This window comes from Telopea speciosissima, chromosome 2, assembly GCF_018873765.1.
Source record: "Telopea speciosissima isolate NSW1024214 ecotype Mountain lineage chromosome 2, Tspe_v1, whole genome shotgun sequence".
In the NCBI taxonomy this organism is placed as follows: Eukaryota; Viridiplantae; Streptophyta; class Magnoliopsida; order Proteales; family Proteaceae; genus Telopea; species Telopea speciosissima.
Window position 1 is genome coordinate 70,043,076 of NC_057917.1, and position 18,964 is coordinate 70,062,039.

Here is an 18,964-nt window from a genome sequence, read left to right on the forward strand (position 1 = left end):
TTCAACTGTTCCAAATCAGTGAAGGTTGATGACTGTTGAGCTCCTCCCACATTCTCCTTCCCCCTACTTGAAGTTAAAATTTTTATCATACAATCATAAATACAAGACATATTCTTCTCTTGGGAGAAACTTTCCATCAAGTCATCCCAAACCACTTTGGCAGTGGTGTGGAACATGATTTTTGCTGCAATAGTTGGGCCCATACTGTTCCACAACTATAGGAGAAGAATGTCATTATCACACATCCACTCATAAGTCTTTGGAATCAGAAGAAGGTGTTGCAGATTTGAGATACTTCATCTCCCCTTTAGCATTAATATAAACCTTAACTGCTTAGACCAATAACTAATAATTAGAAGCTCCATTGAGATTGATAGTAGTATTCTGGACATTAACATTGTCCGAAGTAGGTTTGGGATCAGCTATTGTGATGAAAATAAATAACCAGCAGATCAAGAATAAGTAAGCGATAGTAGGTATTGAAATATCCAGCAGTAGCCAATAGATGTCAGATTCTGAGCAGAACAAATAAGTAACTGAACTCTTAAAAACCTACTCCTGATAGGTCTCCAAATCTGGACAGAAAAACAAGTAGAAGGAGAAGAAAAGCCCCACAATATGGACCTGATCTGATGCAGGGATGGGGATGCAGCAGTAATATAATAAGTATCTGAAATCACCAACCCGGAATTTGGGTGGTTTTAGAAAATCAGCAACTCAAGGTGTCAGATTGACACCAAACTGAGGTCGAGGGAGCCTTTTAGGTAAGCCAATAATGTCCAAAAATATCAGACATAACTGATGGTCTGATTGTAAATAATCTCACATTCAAAGCTATCCAAAAAAACCAGAAAAACAGGGCATCGCCAGCCCCTTGGAGAAAACTGATTACTCAACATCAAAAGCTTGAATCAGCCCCCGATTAGGTTCGAAGGTCCTTACCATAAGGGCCAACAAAGCCCTAAAATATTAGGAAGATCTGCTGCTGGTTGGATGCAAAATATGAGCAGATCTTGTTGCTTCCAAACAAAAATCCAGAAAAAGAGTGCTGCCAGCCTTATGTTATAAAACTCGATTCTTGTAGATGGATAACTCCATGGAAGCCAGATGTAGGTAGTATATGCAAGGAGACCCTAGTTTATCTTCATATAATCATCAACGAGGGCCTTAGATAACATGTATAACAGCATAGGTTGCTGCAATCACAAGAACAATCCTTTAAGAGACTTAAAATAAAAATTGAAGGTGAAGAACTAATTAAAATAGCTCTGATACCATGTAGCAGCACAGAAACAGATAACCAGTCCTCACAAATCTTGAAGAAGAGGGGAGAAGAAGAAAGAGAAAACTGATGGAAGAAGGGAAAAAACTAGACCACGATAGGATTCAGAAAGCACCTATCATGGTCCATACCCACTACTTATTTTTATGATGAACGATTCCTCACAAATCTTAAATAATTTTTGGATTTCGGCTTCTATTTTTTATGATGAACTGACATTACTCTGAGAAATTGAAGTTTGCCTTTGATGTATGTGTTACATGTAAATTGAAGATTTGGACTTTGGACAAGTTGGTCTTGCAGGAGTCCCCTTCTAAATCAAAAACCACTTTGATCACCATCCAATTCTTAACATTTTCCGTCCAAAATTATTTGGAGCCCCCTCACTGTCCCTAAAGATCTAGATTCCATTTGGTAGTTGGGTGTGCCTTCATTGCGGAGTTTGTGGAGAACTCTCCCTGTCATAGACTCATAGCCCTCTATATCGGTATTGATTCAGAAATATGAATGTTAATGACTATACTTGGATACCTGTATTATTCAAATTCCATTGACACAAAATGATGTTTGAGAACACATTATCTATCCTGGTAACTACCTATCTTTATGTTGCATTGTTATCTTTAAATATCGTACCACACCCAAATGTATGTGTGCTTGTCAAGCAGTGTCGACTGGATAAAGTGAAGATGTTTGCATCTTATGTACAACTCAACCACGTGATTGTGGTACTCTGGTATCGTTAACATGAACCTTCTGGCCATTTTCACATGAAAATGAACCTGGTGTCCAACTAGCTTTAAGCAAGATGGATGTTTAAAAATTTATTTAAGAGTCTTAAGGACCTTTCAGCTGATCAGTTTCTAATATTTATTATATGGCTTATTCATTTTCTCAATTAACATTATGTTCATACATGATTTGATTTAAGATGTCTGCACATGGATCCTTTCAATATGAGGCCTTCTTATTCCCTTTTGATCTCTCTCTCTGGGCACTAGGTTTCACTAGTTGAGATGTCAAGACCCTCACCTTCTTTGCCAGAGATCTTGAGTGGAGTCGGGAATTCCATACTTGGTGTGGACAGGACTGTGAAAGAACTGTTGCAAGACTTGACATCTTCAGATGGAGTCCAGGCCAGAATGGATGGAATTATGCTTGAAAGATTAGAAAAAGCTTCGTTTGCCAACCCCATATTTGCTTTGATAAAGGACTACCTTGGCTCTCTTTGACCTGAAACAGGCTAACCTTTTAAAGGTATCATAAGGCTTCCAGGGTGCAAGAAAGAAACAGGTGATCCAACCAACCGAATTCAAGTAAGGAGGAACCTTGTTCATTTTATTTTACGTTACTTCACATACAAATCCATCTTTGTTCCGGATGCGTAGTAAAGCAACAAATTTGCATTTAGATTTATTCGAACGGTTGAACATTATGTTATACTTGTACATAGAATTCAAAGACAAATTCGAAATGATGTTGGATGTACCATCTGAACTTTTAGAACAAATTGAGCCATACATCTGGTCATCTTTTTCTCATCTTCCTTTATTTTTTATCTGAGAGAGAGAGTTCTATTTCAAAAGAGGCCTTTGTTATTCAATTTTAAGGTGTGTTTCCCCTCATCGACTCACATTAGGGATGTAGCAGAATGGGATTTAAAATTTGGGCTCATGTTCTCTGTGCTGCAGTGCAGGCTGTGCCCAGACACATGGGCCTGCCACTCAGGGAGACAGGGTGGTCATTGTACCCACTCCCATGTGTCTGGGTGTAGCCTGCGCCCTGGGTGCAGAGAACATTCTCCCTTAAAATTTTAATCCCATTCAGCAACCAGAAGGATAAACAGCAGTCCCTGCTATCAACTCGCTATCAATAAATGCATAGAGGAAATCTAATAATAATAATAATTTCCCTAACAATTAAGGCCCCTAAAGAAATTGTTTTCTTACAATTAAATTCCCCCAATTTTAATATTATATAACAGACCTACAAAGTACAAACATGAAATTTATTACCATCACCATCGTCGTCAATTAGATTACTCAGAAAATTAAACCAACTGATTGGATATAAAATATTATCTAAATTTAAAAAAAAAAATTAACACAGATGTCACAGAATTTCGTCCAATTACAAACAAACATTCTCTTTCTTAATATTCAATATATATATAAGAAGTGGATTCCTTGTTACCTAATTGGAAGGATAAGGACCACTCAGATCTAAGAACCAATTGCAAACTATTATTGAGATTCTTGTTCTAAAACAATTGACGACAATCCATTCAAGTTTCTCATACTTACACTTGTGGCAAAGATCACCATTCTTGAAAATACACAATATGAACAACCCTAGGAATAGAATACCCAATTTTATTTTATCGCTCTAGTATAAACAATTTTAGGTATAAACTAGACAACCAGTAGACAACCAATCACCAAATAATATTGTATAAATTAATTATTAAACAATTAATAAATTGTGTCACTCTAAATCCACACAAGATACATATCCCCTCAAACTATATAGATGAAAATTTGTTCCTGAACTCACAACTCAATAATTTGGTTTAAGAGTAATGGGATTCACAGGTTACCCCACAACAGAAACCCAATGATCTCTATATGGTGTTTCAAAATTCTCAACAGTTTCTTCTTGCTGCTCTTACATCTGTTGGTTTCATAATTAATTTTCTAGACTCTTCACACTCTTGGTCAAGGCATGAGAGCATCTAAAATTTCTCTGTTCAGTAAGCGAATGAAATTCCCTTTTCTGTGACTTCAGCTTCAATGTCAAATTTGTCTCCCGGTGTGAGATCTTTTCCTGTGAACATAAGAAAAAGAATAGTATGACAACGTTAGAGATCCATTTTCACAGCAAAAAGGGATAGTTTCAGCTAAGAAAAACCATCAATTCCAAAAAGAGAATATATCATCAACTCAGAAAATAGGAATATCCTTTACCAAAAAAAGAAAAGAAAAGGAATATCATAAGATTCCCGAAATAAAAAATAGCCCATGAAAATTGAAAACCAATTTCTTTCTGAAATCACTCGAAAACAATCCACCATTCTGATCTGACTTACTTAAAGGTGAATGCATCTCCTAGAAAATCTCAAACCCACCAAATCAGATTTTGAGAAACAGAGGGAATTCAAAGAAGAGGGGAGAGATGGGGGTAGGACTTAAACAAATAACAAGACGAAAACAATTAAAACATCTGAAATCATCGAAACCACCCATCAAATTCTCTGCCGCTCAAGAAGAAAAACAGCAATTCTCTCCGCAATTTCATTTCTAAGCTGATTAGATTTATTCACAGGACTACTCAAACGTCAATTTGAAAAGGGAATACCTCTTTTTCCTTTAAGAGACGTCCTTGGCATTGAGCAAAAAAGCAGCAGAGCAGAGAATCGAAGCAACGAATGCGAAGATTCCCAAACCAATCGTTAAGGAAATTCCTGCTACCACTATATCCATGAGACACTGTATAACAGCACCTATCATCTTCTTTGAAGAGGTCTGTTAATTTTGTCACTTCACAGGATCAAGGCAAGTATGAAATTTCAATTTCACCAACTGGGTCTTTTTTTTTAACCTCAATTATCCTGAGCACCGAGGAAAAGCTATGAGAACAACAGATTTCTCAATGTCTCGATTATATAGAAAATTGAGCGATAAGGGCCAGATGGCCAGAGAGGGTTGAAACTAGACACTCTGTCTTCTTACATGTCTCTCTCTCTCTCCAGTCTCCCTAATCCGCACTTAATTGCTGCAGCTTGAATTGGTATCGGAACGGTGATTCTGATTCCTGATTCCTGATTTCATTTCCTTTGTATTTTCAGTTGAATCGGACCAATTTCAGGGTCGATTCCAGTTCCATACCAATATTGCTAAGAACCGATCAATTCAGGCCAATTTGGATCTGATTCGAATATCCCTGGTCAGATTCGAGTAATGAGAATCTGTCATGATTCCTGTTTTCCAATACGAATCAGTTGAATCTGGTTGAGTCTAATAGGAACCAAAAACCCCAAGGATTGACTGTGGCTGATTCCGAATAGATCGATCTGATCCGACTTTTAGAATCCTAGATATTCTTTGTAATTTCAATTGATCATAGCTAATGTAATAAAGATACCAATTGTTGTTCCATAGATCCGCCTACCATACTCTTTTCTCAAAAAAGCTCAGAAATGAAATGTACATTTTTTTTTTGGCATTAAGAATGAAATGTAAAGAATAGAAAGATTCCAACTCCTACAAATTTTAAGATACTGAATCTCCCAAAGTAGCCTTTGCTGTGTCTTTTGTTCTTCAGTATTGGAGGGGGAAAAAAACCCTCTAGCACTTTGGACCATTATCACAGGATGAAGCTAAAATGCCTGTAAAAACTCAGGTAAAAAAGGTACAATCCCAACCTTGCTTGACACCACCCCCTCTGATAAATCCTCTTCCACAATGTAGTTTGGGTATACAAAAAAGCTCTTTTGTCTAACAGGAAGCATTTGTTATGACAAGTGAGCTGACTGACCAATAACCAGCAACCTCAGAAATTTTAGTAGGTCATCTGATTCAGCCTCTTCTTCTGAAGTACCATCTTCTAAATTTGAAGGACTGCATAGAAGAGATTTTTTAAGTGTGAAGACTGAAGATCTGTCCTTTTAACTCATGCCATCAGACTTAAATCCTATAGGCCCAACACCTGAACAATCCAAAAGACATAGCAATGTAAGTCATTAGCACCAAGTTTACCTCCTCTTAAACTAGGTTGCAAACTGTGCCACACAAGTCTTACGTGCCACTGGAAATTCATGCATACCATACATATACCTATATGGATCCTAGTATATAAACTAGAGCTTGCATAAGTGGACATACACTTAAAGTGAATATTTATAGAGGGAAGATACATGCACAAAAATGTTGAGACGAAGAATTGAAGAACCTTATCAATGAAAAAAAATGTTAGCTAGAAAACTGATCGAAAACCTTAAAAAGAAATCATTAATATGCAACAGATTAGTAAAACTGCAAAAAGCATCTGAAAAGTTAAGATCTGTATTGCATCCTCAAACACTGACTTTCTATTGGATGTGTCCATCAAACAAAATTTAAAGTCTGTTAAATCAAATTAATTTGTACTATCATTTTATGTGCGATGAGTTGTCTTAAAGTCATACCTTAAAGTGTTCCCAACTAGGGACAATATTGGGCATACTGTTCATAGGGTTATCACATTATATATTTTTGGAATGTGACTCCAAAATATAAATGTGAGCATTTGTATTGTATGCGTGTTGGACATGATCATATTAAGAGTCTTGTATGGATCACCGTCAGTCATTTATGGAATAAGGCTCTTTAATAGTGATTTTGGTCCCCATACCTGAGAGGTCCTTGCCATTGCGGTTATACTTTGTGCGTCTTGGTGTACCAACAATGGTTGATGCCTACACTGGCTATGTATCAGTGTTATTTACTGGGTAAATAATTTTAAATAGGGAAGATGAGTCAGACTCACTTGGTGCAACCTTAGTGGGAACACCCTATAGGGTCACACCACTTGGCTGGAGCACTCAGCATGTGACTGTAGGGATCAAGTTCTATTTATATGTAGCTAGTGGATAGAGGAGGATGTCTACTACATTCATTAGAGCTCTGAGAGGGTGTCCACGATTTTTGCAGCTACTCTTCTCCTTCTTTGATTGAGAGCTAGGGTTTGCGAACCCCAATTGAGGAAGAACGTCTCTGCTGCATCAATCTCTCCTACCCATGACTAGTAGCCTGTTCATGTGCTACAATCCTTCAGAGGACCTGCACTTGTGGGTTTTGAGGTAACTCTAAACCCTCTCTTGTTTGTCTTTGACTAATCCTATATTGCACGATCAATGGTCCAAAAGGAAAAATTTCATTCCCCCCCCCCTCAACGCTTACACTTTCAACTAGAGAAAGAAAGATCAAATCTAATCATGTGAGAAAAAAAAAAAAAAACTATTATTCCTCTATTGACATGTGTAGGATCTCAAGACCCGATGAATAAAAGAATTAAGAACCAACAAATGGTTTTATGCACTGGCTATATTACAGCTTGCAAGAGTGGGAGAAGCTCATCTTTCAAAGCTTTCAGTCATCTAATTGAATAGAAAATCTTCATCTCTGCTTGTTCTCAGATGGATTTCCTGACACTTCCATGCTGAAAGAATTTTTAAATAATTGAGCATGCATGATGGAGAAGTACCTGAATTTGGAATTGGCTTTCTCATAGGAATTGCATGTAATTCCTTGATGTCAACAATAACAACATCAGATGTAAGAAAAGTCTTAGCAACAGATGCAGCATGTTCCAAGCAGCATCTAACCACCTGTTCCAATTTTCAACATAGAATCATGAATATGTAAATCATTTATGCTCCTGTCTTGGTCTCCAAACAAGTCATTTGCACACATAGAAATGCGTATACAGATATCCATGTACTGAATTATATATCATGGGATCGATCTAGTGTCTTATACCTTGTGCTCATGTCCCAGTCCTACAGATATCCATGTATTGAACTATACATCATGGGATCGATCTAGTGCGTAACCCTTTATTTATGTGCAATATGATACCTTTGTTGGATCAATAATTCCAGCAGCAAGCAAATCTTCAAAACAGCCTTTTGCAGCATTATATCCATACCTTACATCATCAATGGATAGAACCTGGAAGTTGAAATCATTTTAACAGGAGATTTTCTTAGTTCAAACTCCAAAATAATAAGCAAAGGTAAAATTGTAATAAGTAAATAAAAAGATTCTGTGATGTAACTTGCATATATTCCAGCATTAATGCATACCTTCTCTACCACAACACTGCCATTTACACCTGCGTTTTTAGCTATCAATCTTGATGGATAGGTTAAAGCTCTTTTAAAGATGTCGGCTCCAATCTGCAGAGAAAATTGGGGGGTTTTTTTTTTTTTTTTTGTTAAAACCTAGGATAAGGTTACAATCTTCAAATGAAAGAATTCCAGAAGCATATGGAGTAATAAAAACAGAGAAATACTAATATAAAATTGGAAGATAATAAAAAAAAAGGTACAAAATAAACAAAAGGATGATGTCAGTGCAGCCTCAGGAAGAACACCTCTGGCATGAAAAAATGCTATAGAAATCATTCTATTTAGCGTTTGACTCCACAAATTGTATAATATCCTGATTCAGAAATTAAAGTTTTTTTTTTAACATGTAAGAAAACAATTAGTGGTATTTAAGGGGGTGCCATTTGACCTTGGCAGGGAAGCACAGCTAAAATTTGTTCCAGGAGCTACAGTTGGACATCCTAGTGTTATGCACAAGCATAATTCTCTTAATGACTTGAAACAGATGAAATCATGATCAAGTATTCAAAAATGAAACAATCAAACATTCTAATCTTATACTTATGTGTACCACAGGAAAAATTCTGGTAACCAAATTTAGAGGAAGAGGAAACAGTGTCATGCCTTTTGCTCTTCATTGTCCAAAATATCCTTGATATGATCCACCATCAAAGAAAGCCTCAACAGGCTAGAGCCTCCACCGACCACAACACCTTCCTCAATAGCTGCCTGCAAGGTTTCTACTTTTAAGAAAGTTTGAGAACTATACAATAGAAAATTCACCAACAAATGCATCAAAGCTACCTTGGTTGCATTCAAAGCATCTTCAATTCTTAGTTGCTTATCCTTCAATTCAACCTCTGTTTGTGCTCCAACCTGCAAAACAGAAGCATATGTGATCTCAATAAATCCTTATAATGTCAATGCTTTCAAGAGGCCAATTCTAACTAATTCATATATTTTCTTGAATACCTGAAGAATAGCTATTCCACCAGATAACCTTGCTATTCTTTCATTTAGAATATTCTTTTGAAAATTTTCTTCTGTGTTCTGCAAAAGTAGGGACAGATTCTGAGAATTATCGCATGAAAAGTAACAAACTTTTTTTTTCTTCTTTTCTTTTTCGATGTTATCACCACCTCAGCAGCAGTTTATATGGAGCCACGTTAACCAATGGCTCTACATCATAAGTATGATCACATTATAATCTGCAAGAGGACTTTCAGTAATCCATGATGCATATGATGAACTGAAATATAATGCTTATGTAAGAAATCTCAAGCAATATACTCTGGATATCCACAAAAGGAGGAGGTTCTGAGATTCACCAAGGCCCAAGTACATGTTTTCTTAGGTCTAAAGAGGACACCAAGCACATTTGAAGGGTTCTGGGAAACACTGGAAAATATGGATCAAGAAATTGATAGCAGCAGCATGAAGAGCAATGGAGTTCAACACATTCATGAATCCCAATCCCACATATGAAGCATCCAAACCACTAAAAGGTAATCAACAAAATGGAGTGTCTCAACAGGCACTAATTGGAGTAAAAGAGAAAAAGAGCAGTGTATCAGTATTAAAAGGAACAAGAAATCACCTCAACAAGGCTTCGAATCTGAGAAACCCTTTTGTCAACAGCTGGTTGAGTATTTCCATCAGTAACTATCAATGTTGAATCCTTAGTTATCACCACCTTAACAGCAGTGCCCAATACCTCTTTTCCAACCTTTTCTAAGATTAGCCCCATTTCATCCCTGACTACAGTACCTACAGAACAATGGAGAAATAAATATAAGAAAATTTTAATGTGACAAAGGGTATTGTTAAGGATATAGGTATGAAATTATTAATATGAATTGTTTGCAATCTTTCAAGGCAAAGTTCATATTTCATATCTGTAAACCATAGATGCTGTTTGAAACTCCGGACACAGTATATCAGTGACCAATCCACTACCTCCAGTCAAGATAGCAATGTCATCTAAGTAGTGGCTCTTGCGTTCTCCAAAGGCAGGAGCTTTAATAGCAGCTGCCTTCAGCACACCCTTGAGTTTGTTCCTAATTATTGGAGCCAGAGCTTCCTGCTCAATGCCCTCTGCAACTATCACAATTGGGTACTTCTCCTTTACTGCATCATTCAGTATTGTAAACAACTCCTTCAGGTTTGTGATTTTTTGGTCGACCAAAAGCAACTGCAAAAAAGATTCCATGCCCTCTAATTACATCGTAGGACAGTATAACATATCGAAAAAAATCAAAACCCAACCTTGCAGTTGTGAAATTCCACTGACATCTTCTGCCTGTTTGTAACAAAGTAAGGAGACAAGTATCCACGATCAAATTGCATTCCTTCTACAATCTGCAGGCTGTTCTCGATGGATTTCCCTTTCTCAATGGTGACTACACCCTTCCTCCCAACTCGTTGAAGAGCGTCTGCAATCATGTTTCCTAACACATAATCATTCCCTGCACTGACTGCAGCCACATCTGCAAGCTGGTGATCTTCAACCTGTATGACGTAAACCTCTGGCAGTCAAGTACAACCAGCATGAGATAATTCTAAAACTTATGCTCCATATAAATGATCCAAACTTTTCTTTTTGGAATTTGGGTTATGGCACTGCATCTCCTAATTCTTCTAAGATTCTTTTTTCACAAAAGAAAAAAAAAATTAAAGGGCACTGGGTGGTGAGGGAAAGGGTTCCTTTCAGACTTGAGCCAGCAGCAATTGGTTGAAAAAAAAAAATGGAATGCAGCCATGAGAACAGATAAGCTGGTTGGCTCCAAGATTTTCCACCTTAAAGAAATTCCTATCATAGCCAATCAAATGATGTTTTTCAACATCTTTAGCAGCATAAGATTTAGTATTCCATTAGCCATTGAATTATCTGCATCTACTCTATGATCCACTTGGCATAACAGAAGTAGCTATTCATTCTGCCACATACCTCTCTGGACATTGACTTGAGTTCAGAAACTAGGGCCTTTGCAGTCTTTTCAATCCCTCGTGAGATCTGAATAGGATTCAGACCTGCTGCTATAACCTACAAAAAGTACAACCATATAAGAATACAATTATACAATAACAAGCAGATGTTTCTACCAAGATACATGGTTCCAAGTGCAATATATTTATGGAGAGTAATTGAGTTCTTCACACCACTATCATAATTTAGTTTCCATCCAAAAAGAAATAGAGTTAAGATGGAAAGAGGTAGTCTTCCATGGATGTCTTGAACCAGAAGAAGCCACTAACCTTCATTTGATACCAGTTAAAATATTTCAATACTTTAGAAACAAAATTTTACATGATACACACCCTTATCCAATTTAAAACAAGCAGATGTGGGCAGATGTACCCATGGTAAGATATACAAATTCTCCATCCCTTTACCCATTCAAAAATGAAAAAAATAAGACAAGATGTGAAATGTGAAAAATAAAGTCTTTCATCTTTTCTTTGATAAATAAGACGCAAAGTTAGTACAGCATGTTGACATCTAAGTAATACCTTCAGACCCTCAGCAATTAGACCTTGAGCAAGAACAACAGAAGTGGTGGAACCATCACCAGCAAGATCATTAGTTTTTGCACCAGCTTGCCTCACTAACTTTGCTCCAACATTCTCCAATGGATCCTCTAATTCAACCTTAACAAATCCAAATGAAAATATTAAAGGAGAAACAGGGGAGAGAAACCGAAAATAGGAAGTGAAAAATTATTGTTAAGTTGATTTGCTACTTCAACCTTCACAAGACCAAACTAATATCATACAAGTTCAATTACAAGAATAAAGTGATGAAAAATTATTAACTATTTTCAATTCTTTCCACCTAAGCCATATTAATGGCCACTAATAATGTAGAAAAAGCCAACCATCTGATTACTGGGCAGAAAGAAGAAACCAAAATTCTGGCCTCCCAGCCAAGCAATCTTTTCAATTTTATGGCAAAGAAGACACATATGTCAACAACCCAAATCAGCAGGGAAACAGAAGGCTGATTTCAACTGCAAGGAAACCCTCAACCACTTAGCACCATTATTTGAAATACTTTAGCATTATTATTTGAAATACCAAATTTGACAAGTCCAATCAAAGATATAAACCAAATCATGTACCAATCTTAAATGAGAGGAAGAAAATAGTTTAAAACCCATGTCTTAAGGGGAAGAGGGACAGATGAACTGAGCTCTGTCTGAACCCAACCCTTAGAAGGGCACAGTCACTACAATCAAAATCTGGAAAACTTCCTGACATCCCAATAAGGGAAAGGAAAGAAAACAAATAACTAGAAGTCTAATTTCCTATTCTCTTCCATTTCAATCAACAAAAGCCAAAACGAAGAGTACAAGAGTCAATATTCTACAAGAATCCTCTGGTTCAATAAGAACCAACCTTTCAATCATAAGAAATAGATACTAATTAAACAGATTAATGAAAAAGAAACCCATGGGTATGAATGGTTTTACCTCCTTGAGGACAGCAGCACCATCATTAACAATCTTAGGAGGTCCATACTTGTTCTCCAGAACCACATTCCTACCTTTAGGGCCCAGTGTCACCCCAACCAAGTCAGCAACCAAGTCTACCCCTGCCTGCACCAAACCAACAAAGAATCCTTTCATTATCACAAAAACGACCAATACAAAGAAAAATCCAATCTCAAACCGTGTGACCTTAAGCTTCTTTGTGGCTGAACCATCATGGTTAAAGTAAAGCTCTTTAGCCATAGCCCTTGTGCAAGGAGTAAAGAAGTTCGTTTTAGTTGAAGTGGGTTGCGTTAGATTGGAGAAAAAAGCTGTAGAAATGGGAGAAGGCGAACAAACCACCATGGTTGCTCAAGTTTCAGGCTTTCAGTTTCAGTTAGCCAAGAATGGACTGCTACTATGGGAGCTGCAAGATATCTAATAGAGATAAGAAACCACCAATAGATATTCTTCTATTTTGTGCCACGTGGGATTCCATGTCATTACGATGTAGTGTTACAAATTAATAAGTAGAAGATCCATATTGGAGCCCCCGCTAATGTGAGCTCACTCCAAATTCAATTTTCAACTAATCGCTTACCAAAAAAGGGAATCTCTTCACCTGAGGTGAAGAATGTTGAGTAAGGCGTTATGTGTTGTTGACAAATACTGATCCACTGGTATGATCTAATAAAAAAGTAATAAAAAGGGATTATGGTAAGCGCGCTAGGAGGGAGGGAGAGTGGTTATTAGGTTCACTCCTCCGATACACGAATTTTTTTTCTCTCCTGTCCGCTGCCCGGACAGGACCGTGCTGTCCCCTCACATGGGGGCGTGAAATGACTACTTAACCTCATCCGGGCAGTGTGGTCGGGCTAGGGGTTAGGTCATCATTTCGCACCCCCATGTGAGGGGACATCATGGTCCTGTTAGGGCAGCGAATAGGAGAGGATAACGATTCCTGATACACATGTAACACGAATTTTTTTCTTGTCAGGTTCCTGCCCCGTTTGATTGTCCGATTCTTCTCATAGGGGGTGGAAATGACAACTTAATCACACCTGAACAGTGTGTTTGGGCAGGGAGTCATGTCGTCATTTTCGCCCCCTATGAGAGGAACCAGACAATTGTACCAGACAGGAAACCTGAGAGGATATTGATCCCATGTAACACACGTTAGAAAAACCACCATAATATATTCCATTAGCAATACACCATCATATACAAGACATTGAATTGATTCTTTAATTTAAGGAGAAGATTTGGTTTCTTAATCTGGGGATTACTGTTACACATTTCGAATTAAGAATAGAGAAACAAGCTAATTACTGTTGGAATTTTTAATGTTTTTAAAATTAAAGATTCAAAATACATTTGTTGTTTTTTGTTGAGTGTGTCTTTTAGAGGCACCCCTTGGTTGTGTCTCTTCCTCTTTTATATAAGAAGAGAAGGTTTTGCCTTGTCTTTCAATATTTTTTTGGATATTATTTTCATCTCTATCATAGTTTGTCAATGTCAGTGAGTTATTGAGTATAACTTTCGGATTTCCCTATATAATCACATTTAATAGTACAATTTATATGATTAAAAAGTTGTTTTATCTTGAAGATATAAACACATGATCAACCCGGATTCTACAAATTGAAACGTTTAAAAACCTTATATGAGAACTGGTAATTTTTTTAAAGGGTGTTGTTCTTTGTGCCGTAGCGCAGACTACGTCCAAGCACATAGATGTGGGTGCAATGACCACCCTACCCCCCTAAGTGACAGGCCCATGTGTCTGGGCGTAGCCTGCACTGCAGCACATAGAACATTGTTCCTTTTTTTAATAACTCTCAACGTGTAGTAGATAAACTCAATGGAAAGCAACCAGCAATTTGACTCTAGAGCATTAGATGCTAATTCACCTAACAGGTTACTTTTTATAGTACCACTTGGTTGACTTTAGAATTTTTACCCTTTTAATTTTTATTGTTGGCTATTCCAATTTTTTTATTTTTTTATTTTTCTCTTCAGAAAAATGTCAAAGGAATTTATCAAATCGCTTAGATGATAGCCAACTAAATATTAAATTTATCTTGCCATGTAAGGTGGGTGGGTGGCTGGTCTAATGTAAATGTGTATGTGGGCATTTGGGAATGTGTAGTTTTTTATTTGTTTCAAAATTGATGTAAAAAGTTATAATCTTTTTTTCTCTCTCTTTTTCAATAAGAGGCAAAATAAAAAAAAGGGTATAAATTGATCCCTACATAAGAGATTAGCTGCCTAACCAAAGAGAAGTTCAGGGAATTCATGGTATATTGATTTGTTTGATTTATCTCCCTCATCCCACCTGAGGCAAAATTGACGTAATACAAAGAAAAGCAATCAGTCTAGTTTCTCAACGATTTTGAACCTAAGGGCATAGGATTAGAATCAAACCAATAAGTTAATCAGTTCCAAATTTGATATTCAAAACTATTTATTAATAGGTGAGCCCCCGATTGTGGCTCCTAATTGGTTCCAATCACCCTTATATTGTTCAAAATTAAAAAAATTCTTAACTATACAAATATTTTTTTTCTTCTAAGTATTCAAACAATTAAATATTGATTAAAAAAGCATAAAGATAACCAAATATCCCAAATTAATGTAAAAAAAAAGTGTGTTTTAGATATGTAGTGGGATAAAGCATATGTAGATATAGAGGTGTCGAGCTCTGTTGCAGTGACCTCCATTGCCCAGGGAGTGCCCAATGAGCATCCAACGGTTGGGTTGATTGGGTCAACATCGGGATGTGTACATGCGCATGTTTAGTCAGTCCAACCGTTGGATGCCTCACTGGGCACTCCCTGTGCGATGGACTCCTTGGAGAGGAGCCTGATCTAGTATAGAGAGTATATGTAGAAGATGGATCAAAATGATGTGTGATAGCTAAATCATGGTCTCTATGAATTAGAGAAAGGATTTTTCAGATCTTGTATTGTGCAATTGTTGGATCATGGTCTCAATGTATGAATAACATTCCATATCATGTTGGATCTCCCTAGCAAACCTGCACTTAGTCATAAGTGTCATGATTCTATTTGAAGTCCCCACAGAAAGAGATTCCAAATCCAAAGTTATATTTGGTTTAGCGATTTCGGTTCCAACAATTCTTAATTGATCGATTTACCAAACTGTTGGGAGAACTAAACTAGAACCGGTCTGGACCAATAAGTTAATTGGATTCTGAAGCTAGATTGAGAACCAAACCATAAGTTAACGGGTCACTAGTTCCAGTTCCTAATAGGCCGGTTCTGGTCCGGTTCTTGATTGAAATCTTAATTAAATTGACCCCCTTAAAAAGGTATGATTAAAGTTCTTTCATTTCACATGCTAAGATGATACCAGGTGGTCGGCCATCTCAATGACTTGAGAAGTCGTGTGAAATAGAAAATCATAAAAAAAGAAATAGGACTGAGTTTCCCTTCACCCATGGGAATCCATTCACCATAGGAACTTGAGATGCGTGCATGGAATATCGGGAGGATATTTTGATTAAAAAAAAAAGTGCTTCAAACATAAATTGAGTTTTTGCATAATATGTTCCAAAGCATTATAAATTGAATCATGAATCTTGATTAGATAATGGCAAGAAGAATAAATCCATCTTTTAATTTGAGCACTAATCGTATTACCATGTAAATTGGGGTTTTAAACTTCGGATCGGAATCGACCAAATCAGCCAATTCGCACTGCAAATTGATCAAGATATATCTTGTTTTTAACTTCGATTTTAGACATAATGAGTCTCCAACCGAGTTAGGTCGAGTTCAAGTGAATCTGGCCGATTCTACCTAAGTCATACCGATTCCAAAATGATTTAAATCAGAATCAATGGAGACCATTCCCGTATCCCATTATGAGGTTATAAACCGTGATGTAGTAGATAGTAGCGATAAGCACATGCAGTTGGGGGAGAGCGAGTTGTAAATAGGCATGGGTCTGTGGGCAAGCTCCAGAATGGCTTAGATTGAATAGGCATGAGCCCAATCGGGTGGACCTGGTTCTTCTCTAGTCGTGGTAGGCCCTTCCTGTGAAATGATCAAAACACCCCTGTTTTTATTGGCATGGATCTTCCAGTTCCCGCCATGGCTGGAGCTGAATACCAATTAGGTGGGTTGGCATGTGGCCTATTTACAAACCTCCATCGCTGTTCCAAACTTACCAATCAAATATTAAAGAGTTATCATCTCGATCACAATATCTAACGAAGTATAATGCTTCACTATTTGCCACTTGGCAGTCATGTAAAAGCATAAATAGAATGAATAATCTCATGACCATGATTGTATAAACAAAAAGGAATGATTTTTTATTTAATTTACAAAAATAAATACCAAGACGTCAACCCCCCTCACCTCTCCCCCCTCTCAAACAAAAAAACAAAAATCCTTCTACTTGACCTATCCACACTAAATGAAACAAGGGGCGATGTTCTCTGCCCGAAAGCATGGGCTCCGCCTAGACACATGAGGCTCATCATTTCGATTATTCAGGGGGTGGGCCAATTATTTTGCCCACCCTATATTTCTGGGGCATCCTATGCCCCTAGCACAGAGAACATTTTCCCATGAAACAATCTAAGTAGAAAAGACAAAAGAGGGAAAAAAGAAAGAAATTAAAATCAAGGAGTGAGATCTTGGGTGTAGATATAGTCCGTATGATCAACATAAACCATTGCTGATGCTGTCGTCGTTGTTGCCTTCATACACTCTTTGCTCTCCGTACTTCCACAGGCACCACCATTAATGCTCCTTGCTTCCTACTTATCACATTCATTAAATACATAACATAAAACAACCCACACAAACATATATATAAACATATTGAGAGAGAGAGAGAGAGAGAGAGAGAGAGAGAGAGAGAGAGAGAGAGACTTACGAGGCATGGCATAACAGGAGTGCCTGAGAGTGGGGCTTGTGGGTCTGAATCAGGAGAGAAGGTTGTGGTGGAGGAGAAGGGCCTGGCTGCAGTGGTAGACACTACCAATACTGGTACAATAGTAAGAATAAAAAGCATCAAGATTCTCTCCATTTTCCTTATCAGCTTTAAGCAGTTTAGAGAGAAATAATAAGTCAGGGAACAATGGCTTACAACTAGAATGCTAACACTGCTAAATACTAGTAATGGAGAAAGAGAGAGATGGCTAGAGAAAGAATGGAGCTGCATAACTGCTTTAAATGTTCATAGAGAAATGGGCTATTGAGTAGACACACATAGAGACTTTGTTGGGGTTTTTTGAAGAAGAAGTCAAATAATGTCATTTATGAGTGATTGCTCTTTCTCTCTCTCTCGGAAACATCTCCCCCCATAACAGGCTATAGGACATCATTGAGGACCGTTCCCTCTCTCTGAGATTTTCCCCTTATAAGTTTTAAGGCCTTAATTCAACAAATCAGGGAAAGGGTATGGAAGACTTGGACGATCAGACCTGGTTGATAGTTGGTATCAAGTATTAACTCAGTTCGAGTTGATTCAATTAAGAATTGCAAGTTCTTGTCAGGAACCAATAAATGAGATCAGACAGGAATACATCGGCAGGAAGTTCCAAGAAATGATGGGCCGCGCACCTTCTATGTCTCTCTCTCTCTCTCTCTCACTTTTCAAGTGTCAACTTTGACTTTGTTATTATTATATATATATTTTAGATTCTAAGATCTCTAGTTTCACTGATTTCTAGATAGATTATATTTCACCTCTCCACCCTTTGACCTTTGCCTTTTCACACCACCCTCCCTCAAGAAAATCACTACTTAATTTGGCACACTAAAATTGCTTTGTGTTGTAAGCTGTTACTACTACACAAATTAAGAGAGCATTTAGTAGAGATAATATCGAGGTTTCTTTGAACCCCAAATTGACTCTAGATCAACTGCTCGAGGTACCAAAGGTGGCCAATTTAGAATAATAATGTAGCTAATTAGGGTTCCACATTGAGAAATGAGAGATATCTCTAAACCTAGTTTCTAGATTGATCTTCTTCTTTTTAAATTAAGACTATAGTCTATAGATCTCTATTTGATCAAAGTTTCTAGATTTGAACTGATTATTTATTTGGTGCTTGAATGTAAGGTTTCTAGATTTTTCTCTTGAAGTGAAATTAATGTAATCCTATTTCTTATTTGGGACCTCTCAGGGTTTTTTTTTTATTTTGGGTATGGGGGTGGGGGTTCGCAAGAGGATTTTTTAGTTCAGGATCATGATATTTGATATGAAGGTTAGTGATCGAACTTTGTATCATAGACATTGGTAGAGTCCATATTCTAATGGAGGCCTCAACCATATCACTGGTCATGCTACTATGCATGTGGATCAAAAGTTTGT

The 18,964-nt window shown here is 37.2% G+C and overlaps 3 protein-coding genes across 5 annotated transcripts in view; 1 reads left to right on the forward strand and 2 right to left on the reverse strand.

Annotated features, from left to right (window-relative positions):
- The window catches only part of LOC122651585 (serine protease SPPA, chloroplastic), a 31,161-nt gene extending 28,339 nt beyond the window's left edge, over positions 1–2,822 (forward strand). Inside the window, exon 13 of the mRNA XM_043845027.1 lies at positions 2,284–2,822. Coding sequence (XP_043700962.1) covers positions 2,284–2,514 — 231 coding nt within the window. The 3' untranslated portion in view covers positions 2,515–2,822. The remainder of the gene's footprint in view (positions 1–2,283) is intronic.
- A 1,823-nt stretch (positions 2,823–4,645) lies between these two features.
- On the reverse strand, positions 4,646–14,439 carry LOC122651591. The gene is made up of 3 exons (XM_043845034.1): positions 14,429–14,439; positions 6,366–6,368; positions 4,646–4,866 (listed from the first exon to the last, which is right to left on the reverse strand). Exon 3 carries the CDS (start codon positions 4,786–4,788, stop codon positions 4,648–4,650), a length of 141 nt encoding a protein of 46 aa, XP_043700969.1. The 5' UTR covers positions 4,789–4,866; positions 6,366–6,368; positions 14,429–14,439; the 3' UTR covers positions 4,646–4,647.
- LOC122651588 (ruBisCO large subunit-binding protein subunit beta, chloroplastic) lies at positions 5,548–13,047 on the reverse strand. Of its 3 annotated transcripts, XM_043845029.1 has the most exons (14): positions 12,824–13,045; positions 12,617–12,742; positions 11,658–11,795; positions 11,095–11,190; positions 10,413–10,655; positions 10,104–10,338; positions 9,745–9,914; positions 9,120–9,197; positions 8,952–9,023; positions 8,772–8,876; positions 8,124–8,216; positions 7,897–7,989; positions 7,523–7,646; positions 5,548–5,986 (listed from the first exon to the last, which is right to left on the reverse strand). In XM_043845029.1, exons 1-14 carry the CDS (start codon positions 12,977–12,979, stop codon positions 5,946–5,948), a joined length of 1,770 nt encoding a protein of 589 aa, XP_043700964.1. In that variant the 5' UTR covers positions 12,980–13,045; the 3' UTR covers positions 5,548–5,945. The 3 variants fall into 3 exon arrangements, 2 of the variants coding, with proteins under 2 accessions (XP_043700964.1, XP_043700965.1); XM_043845030.1 differs by lacking the exon at positions 8,124–8,216 and having other exon boundaries at positions 12,824–13,046; XR_006331475.1 differs by lacking the exons at positions 5,548–5,986; positions 7,523–7,646 and having other exon boundaries at positions 7,966–7,989; positions 8,719–8,876; positions 12,824–13,047.
- Positions 14,440–18,964: the final 4,525 nt, after the last annotated feature.